The sequence below is a fragment of the Drechmeria coniospora genome, chromosome 01 (assembly GCF_001625195.1).
Source record: "Drechmeria coniospora strain ARSEF 6962 chromosome 01, whole genome shotgun sequence".
NCBI classification, from domain to species: domain Eukaryota; kingdom Fungi; phylum Ascomycota; class Sordariomycetes; order Hypocreales; family Ophiocordycipitaceae; genus Drechmeria; species Drechmeria coniospora.
In genome coordinates, this window is record NC_054389.1 from 9,454,983 (window position 1) to 9,474,338 (window position 19,356).

At 58.5% G+C, this 19,356-nt stretch overlaps 6 protein-coding genes across 6 annotated transcripts; 2 read left to right on the plus strand and 4 right to left on the minus strand.

Moving 5' to 3' along the window:
* Nucleotides 1-2,929: 2,929 nt before the first annotated feature.
* Nucleotides 2,930-4,693, plus strand: DCS_02502 (uncharacterized protein; the record flags this gene model as incomplete). The annotated part of the gene is made up of 8 exons (XM_040799829.1): nt 2,930-3,102; nt 3,173-3,299; nt 3,365-3,502; nt 3,553-3,651; nt 3,705-3,803; nt 3,859-3,993; nt 4,050-4,184; nt 4,247-4,693. The coding sequence occupies 8 exons, from the start codon at nt 2,930-2,932 to the stop codon at nt 4,691-4,693; spliced, it is 1,353 nt and encodes a 450-aa protein (XP_040660712.1).
* Nucleotides 4,694-5,717: 1,024 nt separating this feature from the next.
* DCS_02503 (uncharacterized protein) lies at nt 5,718-6,437 on the plus strand (the record flags this gene model as incomplete). Its single annotated transcript, XM_040799830.1, has 3 exons — nt 5,718-5,790; nt 5,882-6,295; nt 6,358-6,437. The coding sequence occupies 3 exons, from the start codon at nt 5,718-5,720 to the stop codon at nt 6,435-6,437; spliced, it is 567 nt and encodes a 188-aa protein (XP_040660713.1).
* Nucleotides 6,438-6,686: 249 nt separating this feature from the next.
* DCS_02504 (uncharacterized protein) lies at nt 6,687-7,733 on the minus strand (the record flags this gene model as incomplete). Its single annotated transcript, XM_040799831.1, has 2 exons — nt 6,687-7,440; nt 7,579-7,733. 2 exons carry the CDS (start codon nt 7,731-7,733, stop codon nt 6,687-6,689), a joined length of 909 nt encoding a protein of 302 aa, XP_040660714.1.
* Nucleotides 7,734-9,013: 1,280 nt separating this feature from the next.
* Nucleotides 9,014-10,390, minus strand: DCS_02505 (putative cell surface spherulin 4-like protein; the record flags this gene model as incomplete). The annotated part of the gene is made up of 1 exon (XM_040799832.1): nt 9,014-10,390. One exon carries the CDS (start codon nt 10,388-10,390, stop codon nt 9,014-9,016), a length of 1,377 nt encoding a protein of 458 aa, XP_040660715.1.
* A 1,673-nt stretch (nt 10,391-12,063) lies between these two features.
* DCS_02506 (uncharacterized protein) lies at nt 12,064-13,188 on the minus strand (the record flags this gene model as incomplete). The annotated part of the gene is made up of 3 exons (XM_040799833.1): nt 12,064-12,542; nt 12,635-12,722; nt 12,814-13,188. 3 exons carry the CDS (start codon nt 13,186-13,188, stop codon nt 12,064-12,066), a joined length of 942 nt encoding a protein of 313 aa, XP_040660716.1.
* A 713-nt stretch (nt 13,189-13,901) lies between these two features.
* DCS_02507 (nucleoporin Nup157/170) lies at nt 13,902-18,305 on the minus strand (the record flags this gene model as incomplete). Its single annotated transcript, XM_040799834.1, has 3 exons — nt 13,902-14,609; nt 14,664-17,833; nt 18,077-18,305. The coding sequence occupies 3 exons, from the start codon at nt 18,303-18,305 to the stop codon at nt 13,902-13,904; spliced, it is 4,107 nt and encodes a 1,368-aa protein (XP_040660717.1).
* Nucleotides 18,306-19,356: the final 1,051 nt, after the last annotated feature.

Consider the following 19,356-nt stretch of genomic DNA (forward strand, 5'->3'; position numbering starts at 1 on the left):
ATGCTGGTGAATCACAGTACAGCCATGTGGAGGCTGAATAGGTGCTGAATAGGTTGCTATTTATTTCTCCATCGAAACTCGTGCGACGCATCCCTGGTCACGATATTACATGCTTGCACAGTACTGGTACCCTCGTCGCCACTAGGCACCTAGCACCTGGGCGGGTAGTAGTATTAGTAGTTGTCGCAGTTGTAGTACTGATGGTGGTGGTGGTGGTGGTGGTGGTGACGAGACCACAGTAACACTCCGTCGTAGCGGGAGCTGTAGTGGTGCTTGTAGGTACTAAGTGGTGGTAGTGGTTGATCCCCGCTGTCGCGTGCCAGTGCCTTGGCCCTAACCAGACACTATAGCGGCACTTCGATCCCCCTCGGTCGGAGTATTCCTTCCGGTGTATTCCATATCATCCATCATAACATGGCGCAGGATCTGCGGGCACTGGTTTTCAGGCTTGGGACCGATTGCGCAAGTTAATCGGTACATATCAATGCGTTTTTTCCCCTTCTCCGGTGAGTTCCATCAGAGGCTTGCTTTGGCGAAATACTGGCGCGCCAAGTCGCGCGTCAGGCTTGCTAGGAACAGGGATGCTATGGACGCCCTGGACGCCCTGGACGCCCTCCCTCTGTACGCCGTACCGAGAAGAGTGTTGAAGGGAGAGGAGGGCGGTATTACGGGGATACGAGGATACGGAGGTTCGCCAAAATAGGCACGCCAGGCTTCATCGACATGGACATTTCCCTTGATAGCTGCGTGAGGAAAGGGAGAAAAGCTGTCGATCGGTCGTTCTCCGAGGGGAAAATGGGAACATGGGAAAATGGCGACACCGCCTCCCAACTATCGACCCGACTTCCCTTGGTCACCCCCGGTGCTCTCCCATGATTCCTCTCCCATGAAAAGGGGCCGACTCCAACGGCACGGCAGGGATATACTGTTAGGCTAGATAGACGCGCCAATGGCGGGAATAGCTGCTGTAACTTCTACTGTCATTCTGTCATTCAAGGCAATTGCAAAAAGGTTGGTCAATTCTTCAACATTCACTCGTCGTATTGACCACGTAAAAATAACTGCAACTCTCCCCTCACTCCGCGCCGCAGTGTTACTGTGAAGTACTTACTGTACATGTACCTCACTCATCTGGGTGTACCAGACATGGGGCCCACACAGGTGATTCAGTCGCCATTTCGTAGAGACATGCGAGGAATTTAGATTGTCTACGCCGGATGGCTCCCATGTAGTTGCAAGCATACGGAACAAGCACGGAACAAGCACGGCTACACAGGATATTCACGAAAGGATTATGTGATTGTGTTGATTTGCTGGTTGCCTCGAGAAAAAGGCGACGGATTTTCTCTCGGTCAACGCGACGAACAAAGTGGAAAAATAGCAACGGTTGCGACGAGACGACGCAAATGCATTCGTTGTATTATCCACCCGCCCATCGCGGCCTCGTCAAATGCTTCTCACCTACGGCTTCATCCTCCCCCATCGACTTTAGGGTAGCAAGCTACGTCGGGAAACGAGCAGGATGGAGTGCGTGCCATGCTCATGGGCGTGCGGCAGAATGCAGGGCGTCACGTCCGGCTTCGACGACACGTGCACCCGACGGCTGTCGCATGCCTTGTGCCTGTCGATCGTGGGAAGCATTCCGGCCGGCCTGATGCATCGATTATTTACCACACCATTCATTCGTGTTATTGCCGAGGTAGGGTACATGGCTGCATGGCTACCGGTGCGTGGCCTGCGGCGGATGGGTGCCACGCCGAGGTGCCCGTGATTTCGGAACATTCTTCGAGTCAGGTACGCTTCGCCGGGGAAGCAGGCTCAGGTGCTGACGGATGGGGCCGAGACTATGCAGCATATCAACGAGTGAGACAAAATGCAAGGAATGCGAAGATTGATCTTCTCCTTTGGCGTTCAGCGGCCAGGTCAGCTGTCGAATGGCCCTCCAAGTTGGCGGCGCTGACAGGACAACGCTTGGCTTCCCGCAAGAGTCGGGTCGGGAAAGGTAGAACCGGCCGTCTGTGCACCGTTCACGAGCGAGCAGATGGAAAGGAAGATGGAAAAGCATGTGCTCGATGGGCGGAACGGAATCGATAACCGGCTGCTCGTGTTGGATGAAGCGGTGAAAAGCAAAGCGGTCGGATGGATGGAATGCCCACCAGGGAGACGGCGACCAGACGATGAGGGCTAGCGATGTACAAGCGGGTACGAGCCCGCTCATATGCTGCAGGCGGAGCGCGGCAGGCCCAAGTATCGGCTGCGTGTACCGCCCGTGTACCTTGCCACCGTCCTTGCGTCATCACATCACCGTACCCCGCTGGGTTTGAAACACGAGCTCTGCCGCTGCGGGGCGGGGAAGGACGATGACATGCCAGCGTCAGGGAGGATTCATTTCTTCACGACAATCTTCTTCGACAGCCACGTTGCCACAACATCGCAGCAACCTTTCGGAACAAGGTTAGCGGCAGGGCGCCCTACCAATATCGCGCCAATACCTAGCCGTCTACTAGGACCTGCCAATACTCGCGACCAATACCGGCGACCAATACCGATCGAGTGCTGCACGGAGCGCGTCCCGGACGCATACGTTGGGCGTATGTTGTGCCATGAGTCCTTAGGAATGCTTCCCTCGTCTCTTCCCACCAGCCCAATGATGGGGACGGGCGAGCGGCGGCGTAGGGATAGGGATGGGGATAGGGATGGCCACTGGCTCGCTCGCGGAGCAAAACACGGCGGCCGCTGGTGGTGTCCGAAAGGAGCTTCGTGATCGAGACGCGATGCTTGCTGAATATATAAAGAAGGCCTCATGCTGGATCCACTATCGCTCTGTCGGAGAGAAGCACAGGTTAATATTCATTCGTTTAACATTCGACAGGTCAACTGCGAATAATTCTCTAACCTCAGTCGTTACCACCTCGGTTCAACTTGCATCATGTTGACTCTGCGCAGTCTCGGCGCCCTCGGCGCCCTCGTTGCCGTCGCCAAGGGCTGCGAGAAGGACCCGATGCTCGAGGACTGCGAGTACAACCCTTACGTCAAGGTCGAGTACCAGCCCGTCGTGTCCGTCTGCCGCAGTGGCGAGAGAATCACCACGGCCAACCTCTGGTACGTCGCCGACGAGGACAACGGACGCTCGAGATGGGGAAGACGAGCCGAGCGCTGACAGACGAGCCAGCACCTTCACCCGGGAGCATACCAGGAGCGCCTTCAAGCCCGTCCCGACCAACGACGACTGGGAGCACGCGCGCAAGAACCGCAAGCACGACGACAACCGCGAGAAGCCTAACCCTTGCACGTACGGCGTAAGTCAAGCCGAGCAATGAGGGCACGCGCGAGGCAGGCTGACTGACATGACCGCTCGCTCCAGCACACCTACTCCTGCTGCCATGTCCTGACCCGCAACCAATGCGGCGTCAGCCAGGAGGAGTGTGTCGTCTACGAGGAGGAGAAGAAGCGCCCGAAGAAGCACCACCCCGAGATCGGATCCAACCCATGCACGTGGGGTGTAAGTCGACACGCATCTTGACGACTCGAACCTCACTGACGACACTCTAGCCGTCTTACTGGTGCTCTTGCCCGTCCCACCTCACCGAGTGCAACGTCCCACCTTCCGTCTGCAAGGACAAGATTGGCGAGGATCCCTGCACCGAGGGCGTGAGTTTCGTCGCCGACCAAAGAGCGTCCCACCGCTGACCGTGCACGAACAGCCCGCCTTCTGGTGCTCCAGCCCTGCTCGCATGCGCCAGTGCCGGGCCACACAGGCTGACTGCGACGAGCTCATCGGCTCCGACCCTTGCACTTGGGGTGTAAGTGAACAATGCCGGCTGCCGAGCCGAGCCCGCCTGCTAACGAGACGAACAGCCCGCCTACTGGTGCTCCAGCCCCAAGCACATGGCTCAGTGCAAGGTCTCGCCCGCCGACTGCGCCAGCTTCACCTCTACCGCCACCGGAAGGCCCACCAACACTGCTATTGGCGGCAACCCTTGCACCGAGGGCGTGAGTTTCCCCCGATCAGGATGCTGTGACATGTCTGACGGATGATGCATGAACAGCCAGCCTACTGGTGCTCCAGCCCCGCACACATGCGCGAGTGTGGTGTGACCCCTGAGATCTGCGCTCGTTATACCTCCACTGCCACGGCCACTGCCACCACCACGGCCATCGGAAGCAACCCCTGCACGGAAGGCGTATGCGGAAACCCTCTCCCCTGCCGGCTTGTTCGCTAGTACTAACCTCGATGCTGCTGTAGCCGGCCTACTGGTGCTCCAGCCCTGAACACCAGATCGAGTGCGGTGTGCCTCCGGGTTACTGCGACCGCTTCTCAACTGCCTCGTCTACCGTCGGTCCCACGTCTGGAGCTACGTCTGGAGCCACCTCCGGAGCCACCTCCGGTGCTACCTCTGGAGCCACTTCCGGTGCCACTTCCGGTGCCACCTCTGGAGCCACATCCGGCGCGACGAGCGGTGCTACCTCCGCTGGCACTTCCGCTGCCACGTCGGCTGGCACCTCCGCTGCCACCTCCGCTGGTACATCGGCTGCCACCTCCGCCGCTACGTCGGCTGCTACCTCTGCCGCTACGTCGGCCACCACCTCCGCCGCCACCTCCGCCGCTACTTCGGCCGCAACCTCTGCTGCGACGACCGCTGCCACTTCGGCCGCGACAACCGCCGCTACGTCGGCTGCTACCACGACATAGAGCAGTTCGTGAGAGGAACGGGTACGTCGACGGCGATGCCTTTTCTGCAGAGACTCGGCTAACCTGCAATAGCTCGAGTATTGCTGCTCGTGAACGGCGAACATGGACCGCTGTCATGTGGCGCCTGCGCAATGCGAAGAGGGACTGTAGGAAATCTTCGGTGGTTTCACTCCGTCGACAATGCGCTTACCAGTCGCGCGGAGTGCAAGCGGCCGTCGATCGATGTCTGGCTACTGGGGACGGTAAACATGTAGCCATCAGACTTGAGTGTGTGTTTCCCAGAATTGCGGTAGATAGTTTAGCTGCTAGTTAACACAATTGATCACTTTCCTTATTTTTCTTTGAAACTTGTGATGGTATCCGAGTTAGATGAGTGGGCTCTTGGAAAATCCTTGAAGTGATGATCATGTGAATGAACCAGAGTCGGCGGATAAGCATGAACAGAAATTGAAAGGAAGATATGGACAGCCGCGTGTGTTGTATGGCAAGTGTGTGAGCATTAGTGGTACTGAGCAAGCAATGTTTGTGTTGTACAGTACTGAGGGAGCAGTATTCATTATGGATGAACACTCGCTATCATTGTCATGTATGTTTGGGCTTTGCAGAGAGTGGTCATGAAGTTCAGGGCGGAGCAAGTGTACATACTTACAGGACTTGAGTAGTTTTTTAGTTGCAGGGAGTGCAGCACAGAGTGCAGTACTCCGTAATACTCTGTATACTTATACGTTACTAATTATTGCCATTACCTAGCAATTTAATCAACATTAGTGCGGTGACCAATGTACGGTACAAGTATTTGTAGTCCGCACTGTAGTTTCTGCTGAATAGTATCACAGGTGAGCCGTGCGATATACTGTCGGTCCAGCACATGCATTTTTTTTCTCGCACTGTACCGCTTTTGCGCTGCTCCTCCAGGCAGCACGCTCTTTGTTGACGCGACGATGCAACGGATCGGCTTCACGACAGCCAATCCGTCACTCACTCACCCACCCACCCGTCCGTCCGTCCGTCCAAGCAAATCAGCATGTCGTCCACAAAGCCCTTGAGAGACTGGCTCTATCTCGTCATCGTCGCCACTCAGCTCCTCGGCATGCTTGGTACGTCATGCCTACCCTCTGCCCTCCTGTCGTCACCCGATGCTCTGAGCTCTGAGCTCCTTTCGGTCGGCTGTTTTCGCCTCGCTCACAGGCCATCGCTGGCGCCCAGCTCTCGATCTCGTTGCCTTCTATCCGGCCTCGTTGTACGCGACCCCCTCCTCCCCCTTGCACTTTCTCCTCAGCCTCCGTTCCGTCTACGTCTCGGCCTCGGGCGATCCCTACTTTGCTCCCTCGCCCACGGCGACGCACGAACCCTGGTTTGAGATGTTTCTCTACGTCGAAGGCCTCGTCCAGCTACCGCTTGCCGCCTACATGCTCTGGCAGCTCTCCTCCAAGACGGGCACATCGGGACCGGCCGAGCTCGCAGGCCTTGTCTTTGGCTGCCTCACCGCCATGGGTGCCGCCACCTGCTGTTTCGACTTGTCCCAAATGGGACCGGAGAGGGTGGGTGCCGGCCAGAAAATGGTCTTGATCTACGGCACATATCTCCCCTTTGCCGTCATTCGTGCGTCCCCCCCCCCATCGCTCGCTCGCCCCGGGAAGCGGCTGCTGAGACGGAGGGTGAAGCGGCCTTTATGGCCATCGACATGTACTCGCGCTTGCTGCCCCGGGTCCAGCCTTCGGACGTCAAGGCAAAGAGTCAATAGTGGCAGGGAAGTGTACGCGGGCAGGGTTGCCGCGGCGAGCGAGCAGTCGGTGCATCGTGTCACGACCCCTCGTCGCATCCACCACCCAAGGCCATGTCACCAGTTCCGAGCCGAACCGAACCGAACCAAATTGAATTGGTGACCGATGGTATTCCGATGGTATAGCGTACAACAACACGCGCCAAGCAACCGACGCCCTTGCCTTCGTTCCCGGTTCGAATCATGCACCTCCGCGCATGCGCCTCTCATCTAGTCTATCCTCTTGGAAGCCGCGTAGCCCCATCCGTTCCCGACGCCGTTGACGCCGTAGCCCAAGGGCGTGGCGCCGCCCAGCGAACGGGCCTTCAACCGCCGCGGCAGCACGACGCCCAAGGTGTACATGCCGGCGAGGCAGACGCCGGCGCCAAAGGCGACGATGCTGTAGAAGACGGTGCTCGCGTAGATGTGGCCGCCGAGGCCCTGCCACTCGACCCTGCCCTCCGTCTTGGGCAGCGCCGGCGTCGGGAACCATCGGACGGAAAAGGTGAGGGGCAGCGGGTCGCCGATGATGAGCCGCCTGCTCTGGATGCCCTCCATGTGGCTCAGCGGACTCGTGCTGTAGGCGACGCCCGAGTCGAGGACGCCGCTGTCGTGGCGGCGCAGGTGGTGCTTGGGCGTGCTGTGCAGCAGCACGTTCATGTGGGTGCTGATGTGCATGTGGCTCAGCTGCAGGGTGCCGGCGAGGGCGAAGACGAGCGGGATGTGCTCGGCCTTTGGCGGCGTCTCGCCGATGACCTCGACGTGGTGCGGCGGCCGCGCGGGCAGCCGGCAGGTGAGCGGTGCGTCGCTGTGTATGTAAAACTCGAGGAGGTGGAAGAAGGGGTCCGAGACGCTGGCGATGGTGCAGTTGACCTCGGCCTCGACGCCGTAGCGGAACTCGAGCGGCCTGCTGGTCTCATTGCAGACGGGGAAGGGGATCCATTGCACTTGATGGTTGGCGTCTTCGATGTGCTCGCCCGTTTCCCTGTCGGTTTTGCCCATGCGCCGTCAGCCATCGCCGCCGTGGGAGGCCAGGTGGAAGGGAAGGGTGGGGAAGGGAACGGACGAGCAAGGCGGCGGAGAGCGGGGAGGGAGGGAGGGAGAGGCTTCGGCGCCGACTCACGAGCTGCGGTTCATGCACTCGACGTGGATGGGCGCGTCGTAGTGGTACGATGGTAGGCCGTCGAGCTGCGTGTTCGGCTCCGATTTGGCGGCGACGACGGCCTTTGTCGACAGCAGGGCGCCGACGATGGCGGCAAGTTTCTCGCGCGCTCGCATGGTCTTGTCGGGGCAGCCCGATGGCCAGCTCAAGGCATGGCTCTGATGCGGCAAAAAGAAAAGGTTCCAACGGCGACAGAGGGGGCGCAGCGCAAGATGGAAGAAACGAAGCAAAGGTTGTCGTGGTCGTCTGGGCCAATCCACCGCCGACGGACGGTGATCACGTGGGGCTCGCTGCTTGGTACTTGGTCGCAGGCACTGGGGAGGATGCTCGTGTTGCGGGGGGGGGGGGCGTAACGGCGAAGGTACGAGAGGTTCTGCTTGGTGGTGTGTACCAGCCTAACAGCTACACCACCGTAGCTGTACCGCTATCTGCTACTGGGTACTCCGTCGCTCTGCCGTAGGTTGCCGAATGGCGGGCAGGCGGACAACCGCACACTAAAGCAGCTCAGGGGGCGGCGCCAATGAAGTACAAATCAAGCTCCCCCCACGTACCTGTCCCGAGGTGTCTACCTCTCGTGTACATTCGTCAGGCCAAGTATACATCACTCTTAGGTATGGCACATGTACCCATCCGGTATCTACAGTACTCCGTATGTACAACAGAATTGGGCATCCGCACATACTTAGGCCATAGTACTTTACAAACACCCAGAGCAGACGATTTTTGCGCTCGTACTCCGTACATGACGCTGAACTGGAGCGTGGCCATCTCCAGGCCTACCTGTATTGATACCAGTAGGCACGCCCCTTGGCTGGTTTTTGCAGGTTCGCCACGGAGCGACATCGATCTGGTCGACGCCCATGTACTTCGTCGTTGTCGATGTGTACTTACGGCGTGTTACGTACTCCGTACGGAGTACATACAGGGACGCACACCTCAGTGGTGTCCAGTGACGTCCATGTACCATCCTGGTACTACAGCTGGCACCAGTACAAAGGCTTCTAGCTTTCATTACATGCACCACCGGTTAGCACGAACGATGCTAGCTCGAACCGTGTTCCCTATATCCGGACGCTACACCTACTGACACTACACCTACTACTGACACTACACCTACTACTGACACTGCACCTACTACTTACACGCAATTCGCTACATGCACACCAGAAATTCGTTGTGAGCTTGCCTCATTACATGTACTCTATTCCAACCGAGTCTCAACCAACCCCCCTCCCCCGGTCCCGGTGCTCGTCGTCCATTTCTCATCTGCCGTCCCGTCATTGTACGGAGCACCGTTCCTTTGCTTGCCAGCTTCGTCCGCCGCATTGTGTACGAGGCGGAGCTTGCCCTGGCTACCGAGCACGAGCACCTCGAAGCCGCCGTGACGGCACCTCCTCTACCCTGCCGAGGGCCATGATCGATGCCGTCGCTTGCTCCGAGCCATCCGAGCCATCCGGCTGGAGTCTTGACGGGACGAGGAGGAGAAAGCCTTGCCTGATTGCTTAGGGTCCATGGGCTTTCTCCTGTCCTCGTCGACTTCGCCGCCCTCCTCCGCCGCCTCCTTCTCTTCTTCCTCCACTGCCGTCTCCTTCACTTCTTCCTCCGCCGCCGTTTCCTTCTCTTCTTCCTCCACCGCCGTCTCCTTCTCTTCTTCCTCCACGACCATCTCCCTCTCTTCTTCCTCCACGGCCATCTCCTTCTCCTCTTCCTCCGCCACCGCCGCCGCCGCCTCTTCTTCCGACCCTTCTTCCGACTCTTCGCCATCGCCTCCGTCCTGGCCATCGTCCTCGCCCCCGTTTTCGCCGCCGTCACTGCCCCCGTTCCCACCGTGCTGTTCACCGACGGACGAGCTGTCTATTGCTGCCAGCTGCCGAGCCACTTGCCCGACGGTGGCAGGCCCGATCGACATGCTCGAAAAGTAGCCAGAGGAAAAGTACAGCCAGCCCAGGGCGCTCTCGCACATGAGGTCGATGTACTGCTTCAACCCGTCGACATCTGCCGTGATGCCATCCCTCGTCTTGCCCCGGAAGCCGTGGATGATGATGGCAGCGTTGCTCGCCCGACCCGCCGGGATCGTCTCGCGCATCGTCGTCGAGCTGAGGTACGAGCCGTAGCTCTCAAAGGCGCCGACGACGTCGCACACGTCGTAGTACACCTCCGCCGTCGCGGTGCCGAAGTGACAAAATACCGTGATGGGCTTCGGAAACACCTCGCGCGCAAAGGTGGCAATCTCGGTGATGAAGTCGAAGTCGTCCGACTCGTCCAGGAAGATGCCCTCGACGGCGATGTTGGCCTCGGCGTACGAGGACCAGTTCGCCCACGCCGTGATGTTCTTCTTGAGCTCCTCCATCGGCGCCGTTCCGTAGCTTGTCCGCGCGTACCCGAGCGTCTTGACGTTGGCGAAGCCGTTGAGCATCGACACACCCGCGATGTAGTTGGTGTCGTTGTTTCCGGGCAGCAGCGTGTCGCCCGGGCCTGTGCCGGGGTTGACGACGGCCAGCCAGGGGAGGTTTGGGTGCGCCGAGATGGCGTCAAACGCCGGCGCCCAGTTGGAAGCCCCGTCGTCGTATTCGGCTGACGGGTAGATGTAGAGCGGCAGCACGACGCCCGTCGAGACCGCCGGTACGGCGACGCTGGCCGTGAGAGCAAAGACAAAGTTGCCGATGCAGCGCATTGCGACAGGCCACAGCGATCCCCGCGTGCTATCAACGATGACGGTGAAACGAAAGCAAAGGAATGAAAGCCGACACTCGAAATCTTTGCCCAAGAGCATTGCGCTTTGCGGCAACCGTGATATATATAGCAAACTACCTAGTCACTCAAGGCCATGCCGCGCCATGGAGCATCGTATTCGAAGCCGCAGCGGTCTTGCATCACTGCTCGGTCAGGACGATGGTGCCAAGAAAAGAGCCGAGCTGAAACGGAAACCAGGTTGTCTAGGGAGTGACTGAGGAATGATGATGGAGACGGCGCTTTGCCACCAGGGTGCCATGGTGAGAGAGAGCGAGGGCTATAGAGTGTGTGTGTGTTTGTGTGTGTGTGTGAGAGAGAGTTTGAGGTCGTACAACGTGCTTTCTGAGTTCGACAAGGGGAAGCAGGCCCAAACGATCAAAGCACGCAAAGATTCCAGCCATCAACAGGCCATACCACCGACAAGCATGTTTGTTGAACCCGTCAAAGTCATGGAAATGGCAAGACGGCAAGGAGACTGCGCTTGCAAGGCCTTAGGCGCCGGACGGTGTACCGCCGGATAGGAGAGGACCAGCCATTCGTGTGGAAACCCGACCAGCTCAGCAAGGATGCGAAGTGGTCTGCGGAGAAATCTGCATTGTCGCCCACTCAACACACGAGCTGTCCGGACATGGGCGATGCTCACCGGTGTCGGGAAAATTTGCTCGGTGAGCAGTGGGGAACGAGGACGGAAAGTGACGACGGCATCACGGCCAGCGTTGGACGATTCAGACCTTCATCGGCGTTGGACGAATACAAACCGAGTTCACCGACGATCCGCCTTGCACAGGCCGCCCATGAGGTAATCTGGCCACGAATCGGATGATTATTCCGGTTGCGGGGAGGAGATTCCAGATGTCGGCCATGTTGCCTTCTCGCCTGACGGAGTAGATGGTCCGATGTCGACGTCGCACACACGCACAAGGACCCCCCACTCCCCACGGTATGACGGACGAGTCCCTTATTATTAAGTTCTCATTTGTACATGAATGGGTACTGTGTGCTTCTCTTGGCTTCCAGCAGGATCCATGATGTCGTCTCCGTTCCGTTCCAGCCGTAGGCCACCATTGACCGTTGCGCAATTCGACCACGCAGTTCAATTAAAAAAGACATCGTCCATGATTGGGTGTTTACTCCAAGTCCATGGGAAAAACCCTATACCTCATGTGCCGTTCCAAATGCGTCATCCTGGTTTTCGTCGTTGGATTTGCGGCTTCGTTCGGAGTTTCTCCGTATTCCGACTGCAGAACACAGTTCTCCTCATCTGACAGTCCATCCATTCCTTCTTGGCGGACGTATTGTCACAAATGATGCGAAGAGTTGAGCCAAAGGCGAAGAGATTTCATCACTTCAACCCCCGCAGCGCGAGGTTGGGTCAACGAACCTTGCCCATTCGCTGTTGGTGCAAGTAATGAGCGAGAGCCCCTCAACACCAGCCAGCTAAACGAACGCAAGGAAGTAGAGAAGAGGAATTGAAGTCACACAATGACTTTGAAAAACATCTGATGGCCCCCCAGTTGTGACAAAACAATACGCACCTTGACCCCCTTTTCGAGCCTCCTGTCGTTACCACCCCTCTTCCTCACCAAGAACAACCTGATGGTGAATCAAGGAGCTTGATCAACATCATGCAGTCTGCGAAGTAATGTTATTTTTCATGCCGAAACTAATGGAAATGGACCATCAAGTCCGGACATAGACTGTAGGTCATTTCTGCTACTGCTTGTACTTCTTTGCATGCACTACGCCGGTCATGCTGATAATCTCCCAAGAAACCTCCCAGCCCTCATCCCCGTATTTGTTCTTGAGAAAGCGACTCACCAACTTCTTTACCTCATCTAAATCATGGGCCCTCCTCGTTTCCTCGCTCCACCATGTACGCATCAGGAAAGGCATCATCATGCCAAAGAGGCGCATCCACTCATCGGCTCCCTCAACGCGGCACGAGCCCTCACTGACGACAACAAGCACCTCCTCAAAGCCCTTCGCCGCAAGGTGTGTCTGGATCCAAGCCGCATCGTCCCACCTTCCGCTGTCGTGCATCTGCATCGGCATTTCGTCCGGGAGGAGCGCTCCTGGAAAAGAAAAGGAAGCAAATGCCTCTCGCATGTCTGGGAACCAGAACCGCCGGCCGTTGGAGCGCGGGAACGTCGTCGCTCCAAAAACACCGCCCTGCTTGAGGATCCTTTGGCAGTCTACGGCATCAAATGTCAGAGCCACTTGTACCCTCCCGCCTCGTCGTCCCCTTGTAGCACGCGTGTATCATGAATGATGCAGGTAAACGTACCGGCAAGCACGGCATCAGGATCAGGAATGAGATGAAGACCCAGCGCCACCGCAACGTGGGTAAAAGAATCCGCCGCAAGACCTGAGTCCTTAAAGTGCCATGTCAGTGTCATAATAAAGTTAAGGGCAGGAATAAGGGACAGGATGGGAGTAGGGGAGGATGTCCGACCAGCGCCGTACCGTTGCATCCGCCACTCTCGTCTCGACATTCACCCAGCCCTCTCCTCCTACCCTCTTCCTCACCAGTTCCACCATCCCATGCGAGCTGTCGGTGCAGACAAATGTGCTCTTGTCGAGAACATCCCTCCTCAATGCTTTTTGCACTTCCTGCGTGAAGACGCCGGCGCCGCACGCGCTGTCGAGCAACCGGATCCCCGATGACTGCCTCCCATCCAGCTTCATCTGTGAAACCAACGGCGCTGCGAGGTGCTTCATCAGCCGCTTCGAGGCGACTATAATGTTGTCTTCACCCTCACTGCTGCTGTCCTTGCCCACATTGTGGAAGTGTTGCGATAGGCTGGCAGCAGCCTCGGCTAGCGGGATGTGACGAGCCATAGCGAGTCACGATACAATATTGATGATGAAAGTGACGAGTACTGTACCGGAGATGATGCTGGTGATGATAGTGGCAGCTGTGGTTCTGATCGTGGTAGTGGTAGCGGCGGAGGAGGTGGTGATGGTGATGGTGGTGATGGTGATGGTGGTGATGGTTGGTGGTGGTGGTGATGGTGAGGACAACTATGGTGATGGAGGTGGAACTGACGATAAAAACAACGACCCCCTGGGCTTACTTGCTTCTTGGACGTATTTCAAAGACAATGGAGAATGTTGGGGCGTTTGTTGATTCCGTTGGTCTTGGAAACCGGGCGCGCAATTTATATCTCCATCCACCGCTCAAGTGTCCGAAAAGTCGCCGACGACGTCCGTAGAGCCCGTGAACGCGTCGGGCTGTCCAACACCAAAAAGCAGCAAACAATGGCATCGAGGGGCGTGATAAGCCAAGCGAAAGCTCACAAAACTCTAACCAACCGAACATTCTCTATTTCAACCGTCAACCTGAAATCCAAAAGGCTCGCCTCCAGCTGAGCGGAGACGACAGCTTCCGCGCCCATCTCGATACTCATCCGCAAATACCCTTCCCTCGCAATTGTGTGTGTTATGTGCAATATCTTGTACAACATCATGATTCGATCCTCCTGCGCCCATGACCATCCGTCCATTCTTTCGCCCCTTCCCTCACGCCTGCGGCTGTGATGGGCGCTTGGCCTCTACATGAACCGCATGCTGCCCGTCGGCACCCTCTCCATGAGGCCCGCAATCTCCCTCCGCAGCGTTCGCAGCACCCGTCTCACGTCGGCCAAGTCGGCGCCTCCGTGGTTGCTTCCCTGGCCCGGCGCCGGCATCGCCGCCTCGCAGCGTGCCAGCAGCTCGCCGACCGACGGCCCGATCGATCCACCCTTGGCAGCGCCGCCGCGCCGCCGCGTCTCCGCCACCCAGCTGTTGACGACGTAGACAATGAACTCGATAATGCGGTTGCGAACCATGCCGCTGAAACCGTAGTCCTGCGTGTCGAACAGGCTCTCGAGCACCCGCACGATCATGTCGTGCGACACCCCGAGGGACAGAAACAGCTGCACCGGCCAGCTCGGGTCCGCTCCAATCGTCGCATCCTGCTGGTAGGCGACCGCGTAGCGGCACAGCTCCGGCAGGAGGGTCTGCACCGGGAAGACGAAACTGTCGAGCGACGTGTGATGCGCAATGTTCTGGATCTTGCTCGTCACCACCTCGTACGGCATCGGCGGCGATGGTTGACCCAGTTCGAGCTCCTCCAGCCTCGACGTGATCTCGTCATGCGTCTGCTGGATGAGATTGCTCCACGTGCCCGAGATCGTCGTCGGGTTGCGGTAGTTCGCCGTGTGGTAGATGAGCAGGCACAAATCGTAGTACCCGGCTTGATCGGCGTAGTCGTTGAAGAGCTGAGAGAAAAACCATGTTAGCGGCGAGGCCAATCTTGGGCGGCGCATACGTACGTCGGAGAGGTCCAAGATCTTGCCGTCGAGCGCCTGCTTAATGTCCGCCCGCTTCTCCGGGTCCAATCTCTCATCCATGCTCAGACGCCCCAGCAGGTCGTCCTGGATATTGGCCACCTCGAGCAGGTCCGTCACGTTGCGGTTCAGCACCTGCTGCTGCTGTCGGCTCACGCCGACCCCCGACACGTTCGCGTTGGCCTTGGCCAAGCTGAGAAGCCGAATCCGATCCTTGATGCCGAGAGGAAAGTCGGCGCTGGCGAGCTCGGCTTGCACCTGGGCCGCGTCGAAGAAGCGGTTCCGGTTGGTGTAGAAGCGGCACAGCAGGTCCGCGTGCTCCACGTTCGTTCCCGCCAACCGCTGGAGAAAGGTGATGACGTGGGGGGAGTCGATGGCGAGGATGCGGTCGGTCCAGCCTTGACGGATGTACCACTCGTACAGGCCAAAGTGGAAGACCTCGTCATCCGAACTGTTGACCACGTCGTATGCCTCCAGTCGCTTCGTTGCGATCAACGTCATCTTACCGTCGACGTACTCGGATTCCTTGCTCGAGGCCTCGTCGAGGTGCTCCAACGTGCTGTGGATGAGGTCGTAGCATCGCTTCCGCTCGTCAAACGCGGCGGCACGAGGGTCGTTCGGGGGCTTTCCATCGTTGACCCACGCGAGCGCCGTGTTTCCTCTGTCCTTTTCCCGGGCAACCATGAGGCAGAGCTGGATGCCGCCGGCGTAGTACTTGAGGTCGATGTACTGGCGAACGGCCGTCTGGAGGTTGACAAACGTCAGGCTACCCGCCACCTTTTCGAAGAGCTTCAGGCTCTCGTGCAAGAGGCTGCGAGACAGATTCGTGTTCGGGGCCTGCTCTGACGCTCTCTTGAGCTGCTCCTGGGCCTTGAAGATGATGACGTCGTCTGGGCTGCAGAAGCTGCCGCATCGCCGACGCAAGGCATCGGCCACCGTCTCCACGTTCGAGCCGCTCTCGATATTGCGGTTGACGATGGCTTTCACGAGCAGCTTGGCGAGGTCCTTGCCGTCCGCCTGGGAAAAGAGCTTTTCGTACGAAAGGTCCTTCAGCTGCTGCCGCGCCGCGTCGTCCAGCCTTGCAAAAATATCCGTCACGCGCTCGTCAAACATCATGAGGACAAAGGAGATGCCTTCCGAGATGCTCTCCATCAGCTTCTGAAGCGCGTGCAGCGCCTGGTGCTCAGCCTGCAGCGCAACCTCCTCTTGCCGACTCGACACGCGCAGCAGGTCGGACGGACCAGACATGCCCTGAATCAAGCCGCGGTTCGACTCCATAAACTTCCTCAGCCGCTCAAGGTTCTCCTGTGTCGAGACCAGCTTACCGGTCGGCACGGTCGAGCTCACGACGACGCCGCCGGCCGGGGAGACGGCAGTCTTGATCACAGGCTTCTTCCACAGTTGGCGAATCAGACGGGAGAGATAGAGGACCAGGGCATCGTGACGAGACGACAGACGGACCGAGTCGGTCGTCAACGCCGCCCCGTCCGTCTCCGTGATCGTAGGCTGGCCGCCAAAGTCGACGAAGAGCCCCCTTGCCCGATCCTCCGTCGCCTGATCCAATGCTCTCGCCGCGCCGGGCCGCGCATCGCCGCCGCCGTGTCCGCAAGCGACGGCCAGCGCCGTGGACACCGTTTCCACGCGACCGTAGAGCTGGATGAGGCGGCGCGAAACGGCATCGAGGGCTTCGTCTCCCGGGGCGTCGCGAATGGCCGAGGCAAAGGTGTCGACGAGCCGTCGCCGTCGAATGACGTGGATGCCCGTGTTGGTAAGGACGGCAAACTCGCTCGGTGGTTCGTCAAACTGCACCGCCAGCTCGTTGCCGAAACCAACCGGCTGCGGCGCGGCGGCAAACGGTTTCGTGATGAGCCCGACGGCCTCGGCTCGGCTGCCGATGTCGACCCAGCTGCCCTGCTCAAAGTACCGCAGGGGTGCCGTCGGGGACGTCCGCTTTATCCGCCCAGTCTCGGGACCGGAGATGAACAATGTATCGGCGTTGGCATCCCCCTCGCTGCTCAAAAAGTCGAGGAAGAAACCGGGGGCAAAGCGAACGCCTTGCCTGCTGCCCATCAGCATGGGTGATTCCAGGTCGACGACCAACTCGTTGCCAGCGGCTTGGCCCGACAGAGGAAACGGGGTCGATCGGCGGGGGCTCGGGCTCGGAGGAAACTTGATGAACTGGACCTGCATGCTCTGTGGTGCCATGTTGGACTGTGAGCCGTAGAGGTACGACGACGCGCTCGTGGCGCTAAAGAAGAGCCGGCACCCGGTGTCGGTGAGGGCCATGAGGTGCAGCTTCGAGGCCTCCTGCTTGGAAATGGTGCTGATGGAGACGATGTTCATCCGGTCGCTCAGGAGGCTCGACTGCGTGATCATGTGGGCGATGTCGCGGAGACAGTGCACCTTTTCCTTTTCAATCACCTTGTTGAGGCGGTCGGGCGACTCCATGTGGTACGTTCGAATGGTCGACCTGTTGGAGAGGGTGTAGACGAGCTTTCGGGAGTCGTCGATGACGATGTCGACCAGGTGCTCGGGCGTCTTTTGCGACCAGAAGCCGGACTGAAGAGCAACGACCGAGGACCAGCCCGGATTCGTATGGTTGATCTTGCCGCACCGGTTGGAGAACCACTTCTCCTCCGACTGGTAGTAGAGCTCACTGATGTCGATGTCGCCGCTGCCGCCGAAGAAGATGCGGCCGTCGGCCGATCCGGTTATGAGTCGGACGTCGGCGCCTCGCAGCGGTAGGCCCATCTTTGTCTGATAGAGGGCGACGGATTTCGTGCCAGCCGGCGTGTCGGTCGCGGAGACGCCGAGCAGAATGACTTCGGCCGAGGTGGCAACGACGAGGATGTGGGTGATGGTATTGACAAAGATGCCGGCTTTCGGTGGAACCAAGGCGACGGCGTGGATCGTGTGAGGCTGGTCTTCGAAGCCGATGAGCTCAGGATCGGGGTGGGTATAGTCCCAGAGGAAGAGCGAGTTGTCGATGACAACCCAGGCGTGGTTTATGTCGGCAAAGAGCCCCATGAGAGTCTGCAGCTCGCCCGAGTTGTAGTGGTCAAAAACTTGGTTCGGGATGGGGTACATGTGCGTCTTGTGGAAGGGAGCCCAGGACGATTCAGGACCGGGGACCTCGTAGTCGGACGAGGCGCCCTCTGGGACTTGTCAGCGGCAGCTCGGGGGGGGGGGGGGGGGTGGGGGGGTGGTTGGCAAGCCCGACGTACGTCTGCAGTACGAGTCGAGGTCGGGAAAGGTCTCGTCGAGCTGTAGAAAATCGTTGATAGCTTTGGCAGCCTTGACGACGGGCGGGACATGCTCAGACCGCGGCGGCGGCAGCGGCGTCGTTGCCATGGCCACCGCGCCCGCCCCGGGAGCCGCTCCAGCGCCCACTCCGGCACCGGCTGAGCCGACGTGGGTGACGGACGTCGAGGAGCTCAACGTCGGAGGAGGCGCCATCGAGCTGGGGGCGGCGCTGATGGCAACGGAGCTCGGCTGGCTGCGCTCGGAAATGGGAAACAGCTGTCGGCGCACGGGATCCGAGCCGGCCTGGAACCTCGAGGCAACGGCGGGCGTGTTGAGAAAGGCGCCGGGAACTGGCCTCAGAGGCGTTGTTTGCGGAAACGACATGTCGGTCGATTGTTGGAGCTGGACCCCCCCCAGCAGGCCTGCGAGAAGGCTTGGCCTGTTCGATCCAGAGCTGGGCGACGAGCAACGCGTTATCGGATCATGAAGGTGCGAGAGCCGTGGCCAATCGGTCGCCGTGTGCCCGTGGGTATGTGGCAGAGAGTCTCTCGTTCACCGTCACTTTGGAAGCGGGTCGAGGAGTGCCGAGAGCGTAAGAAGGAAGCCGGTGCGGAGATGCAGAGCAAGGCGACGATTGTTGTGAAATCGAGCTGGTCGAGGAGGCTGGCAGAGCTGTATTTTTCACGAGAAGGGGCCTGTGCTAAGCCGGATTGGGGGTCCACTTCGTTGCGCAAACACGCATGGACCAGGGGAACAAAACAATAGGTGGACACTAATTTTTGCAGCCAAGTACTGTACGGAGTAGGTGTACTAGTAATTATTAGTACTTACAGCACGTACGGAGTACAGTACTTACAATACGGAGCACCGCAAGTATTACTTACTTACCTAGTACTCCGTACTAACTTCAGTAATTACTACTAACTAGGTAGGTACTTATTTGCACTTACAGTACTGTACTTAGGTACTAGGGTTACATACTGGAACACTCGCAGCGCTGTACGCCAACTCGTAGTGGACCTACTTACTCAAGAACTGCACATGCTTGTACTCTGTACGGAGTACAGTACATCCATACTGCATAGTCTACCGTACAGTACCAACAGTACTTACAGTACTCCGTACTGTACAGCATTTACAGAACTGTACGTGTTACTCCCAGCCTTGTGCTATGTACGCTTCGTTGGCTTTCATCTTATTCATACGGCACTGATCTTATTCTGCAGGCCATATCAATGCTGCCGTCATCACACGCAACAAGCGCGGTCCCGTTGTTTGCCCCCAACCCGCTGGACCAGGATCCCATTCCGATACATCACCCAACGACAACCACATGAATGCTGCCATCATCGCACATGCGAAGCGCGGCCCCGCTGTTGGCCAACAGAGCTCAGGGCCATGATCATGTTCGCATACATCCACGCAACACTCCAGG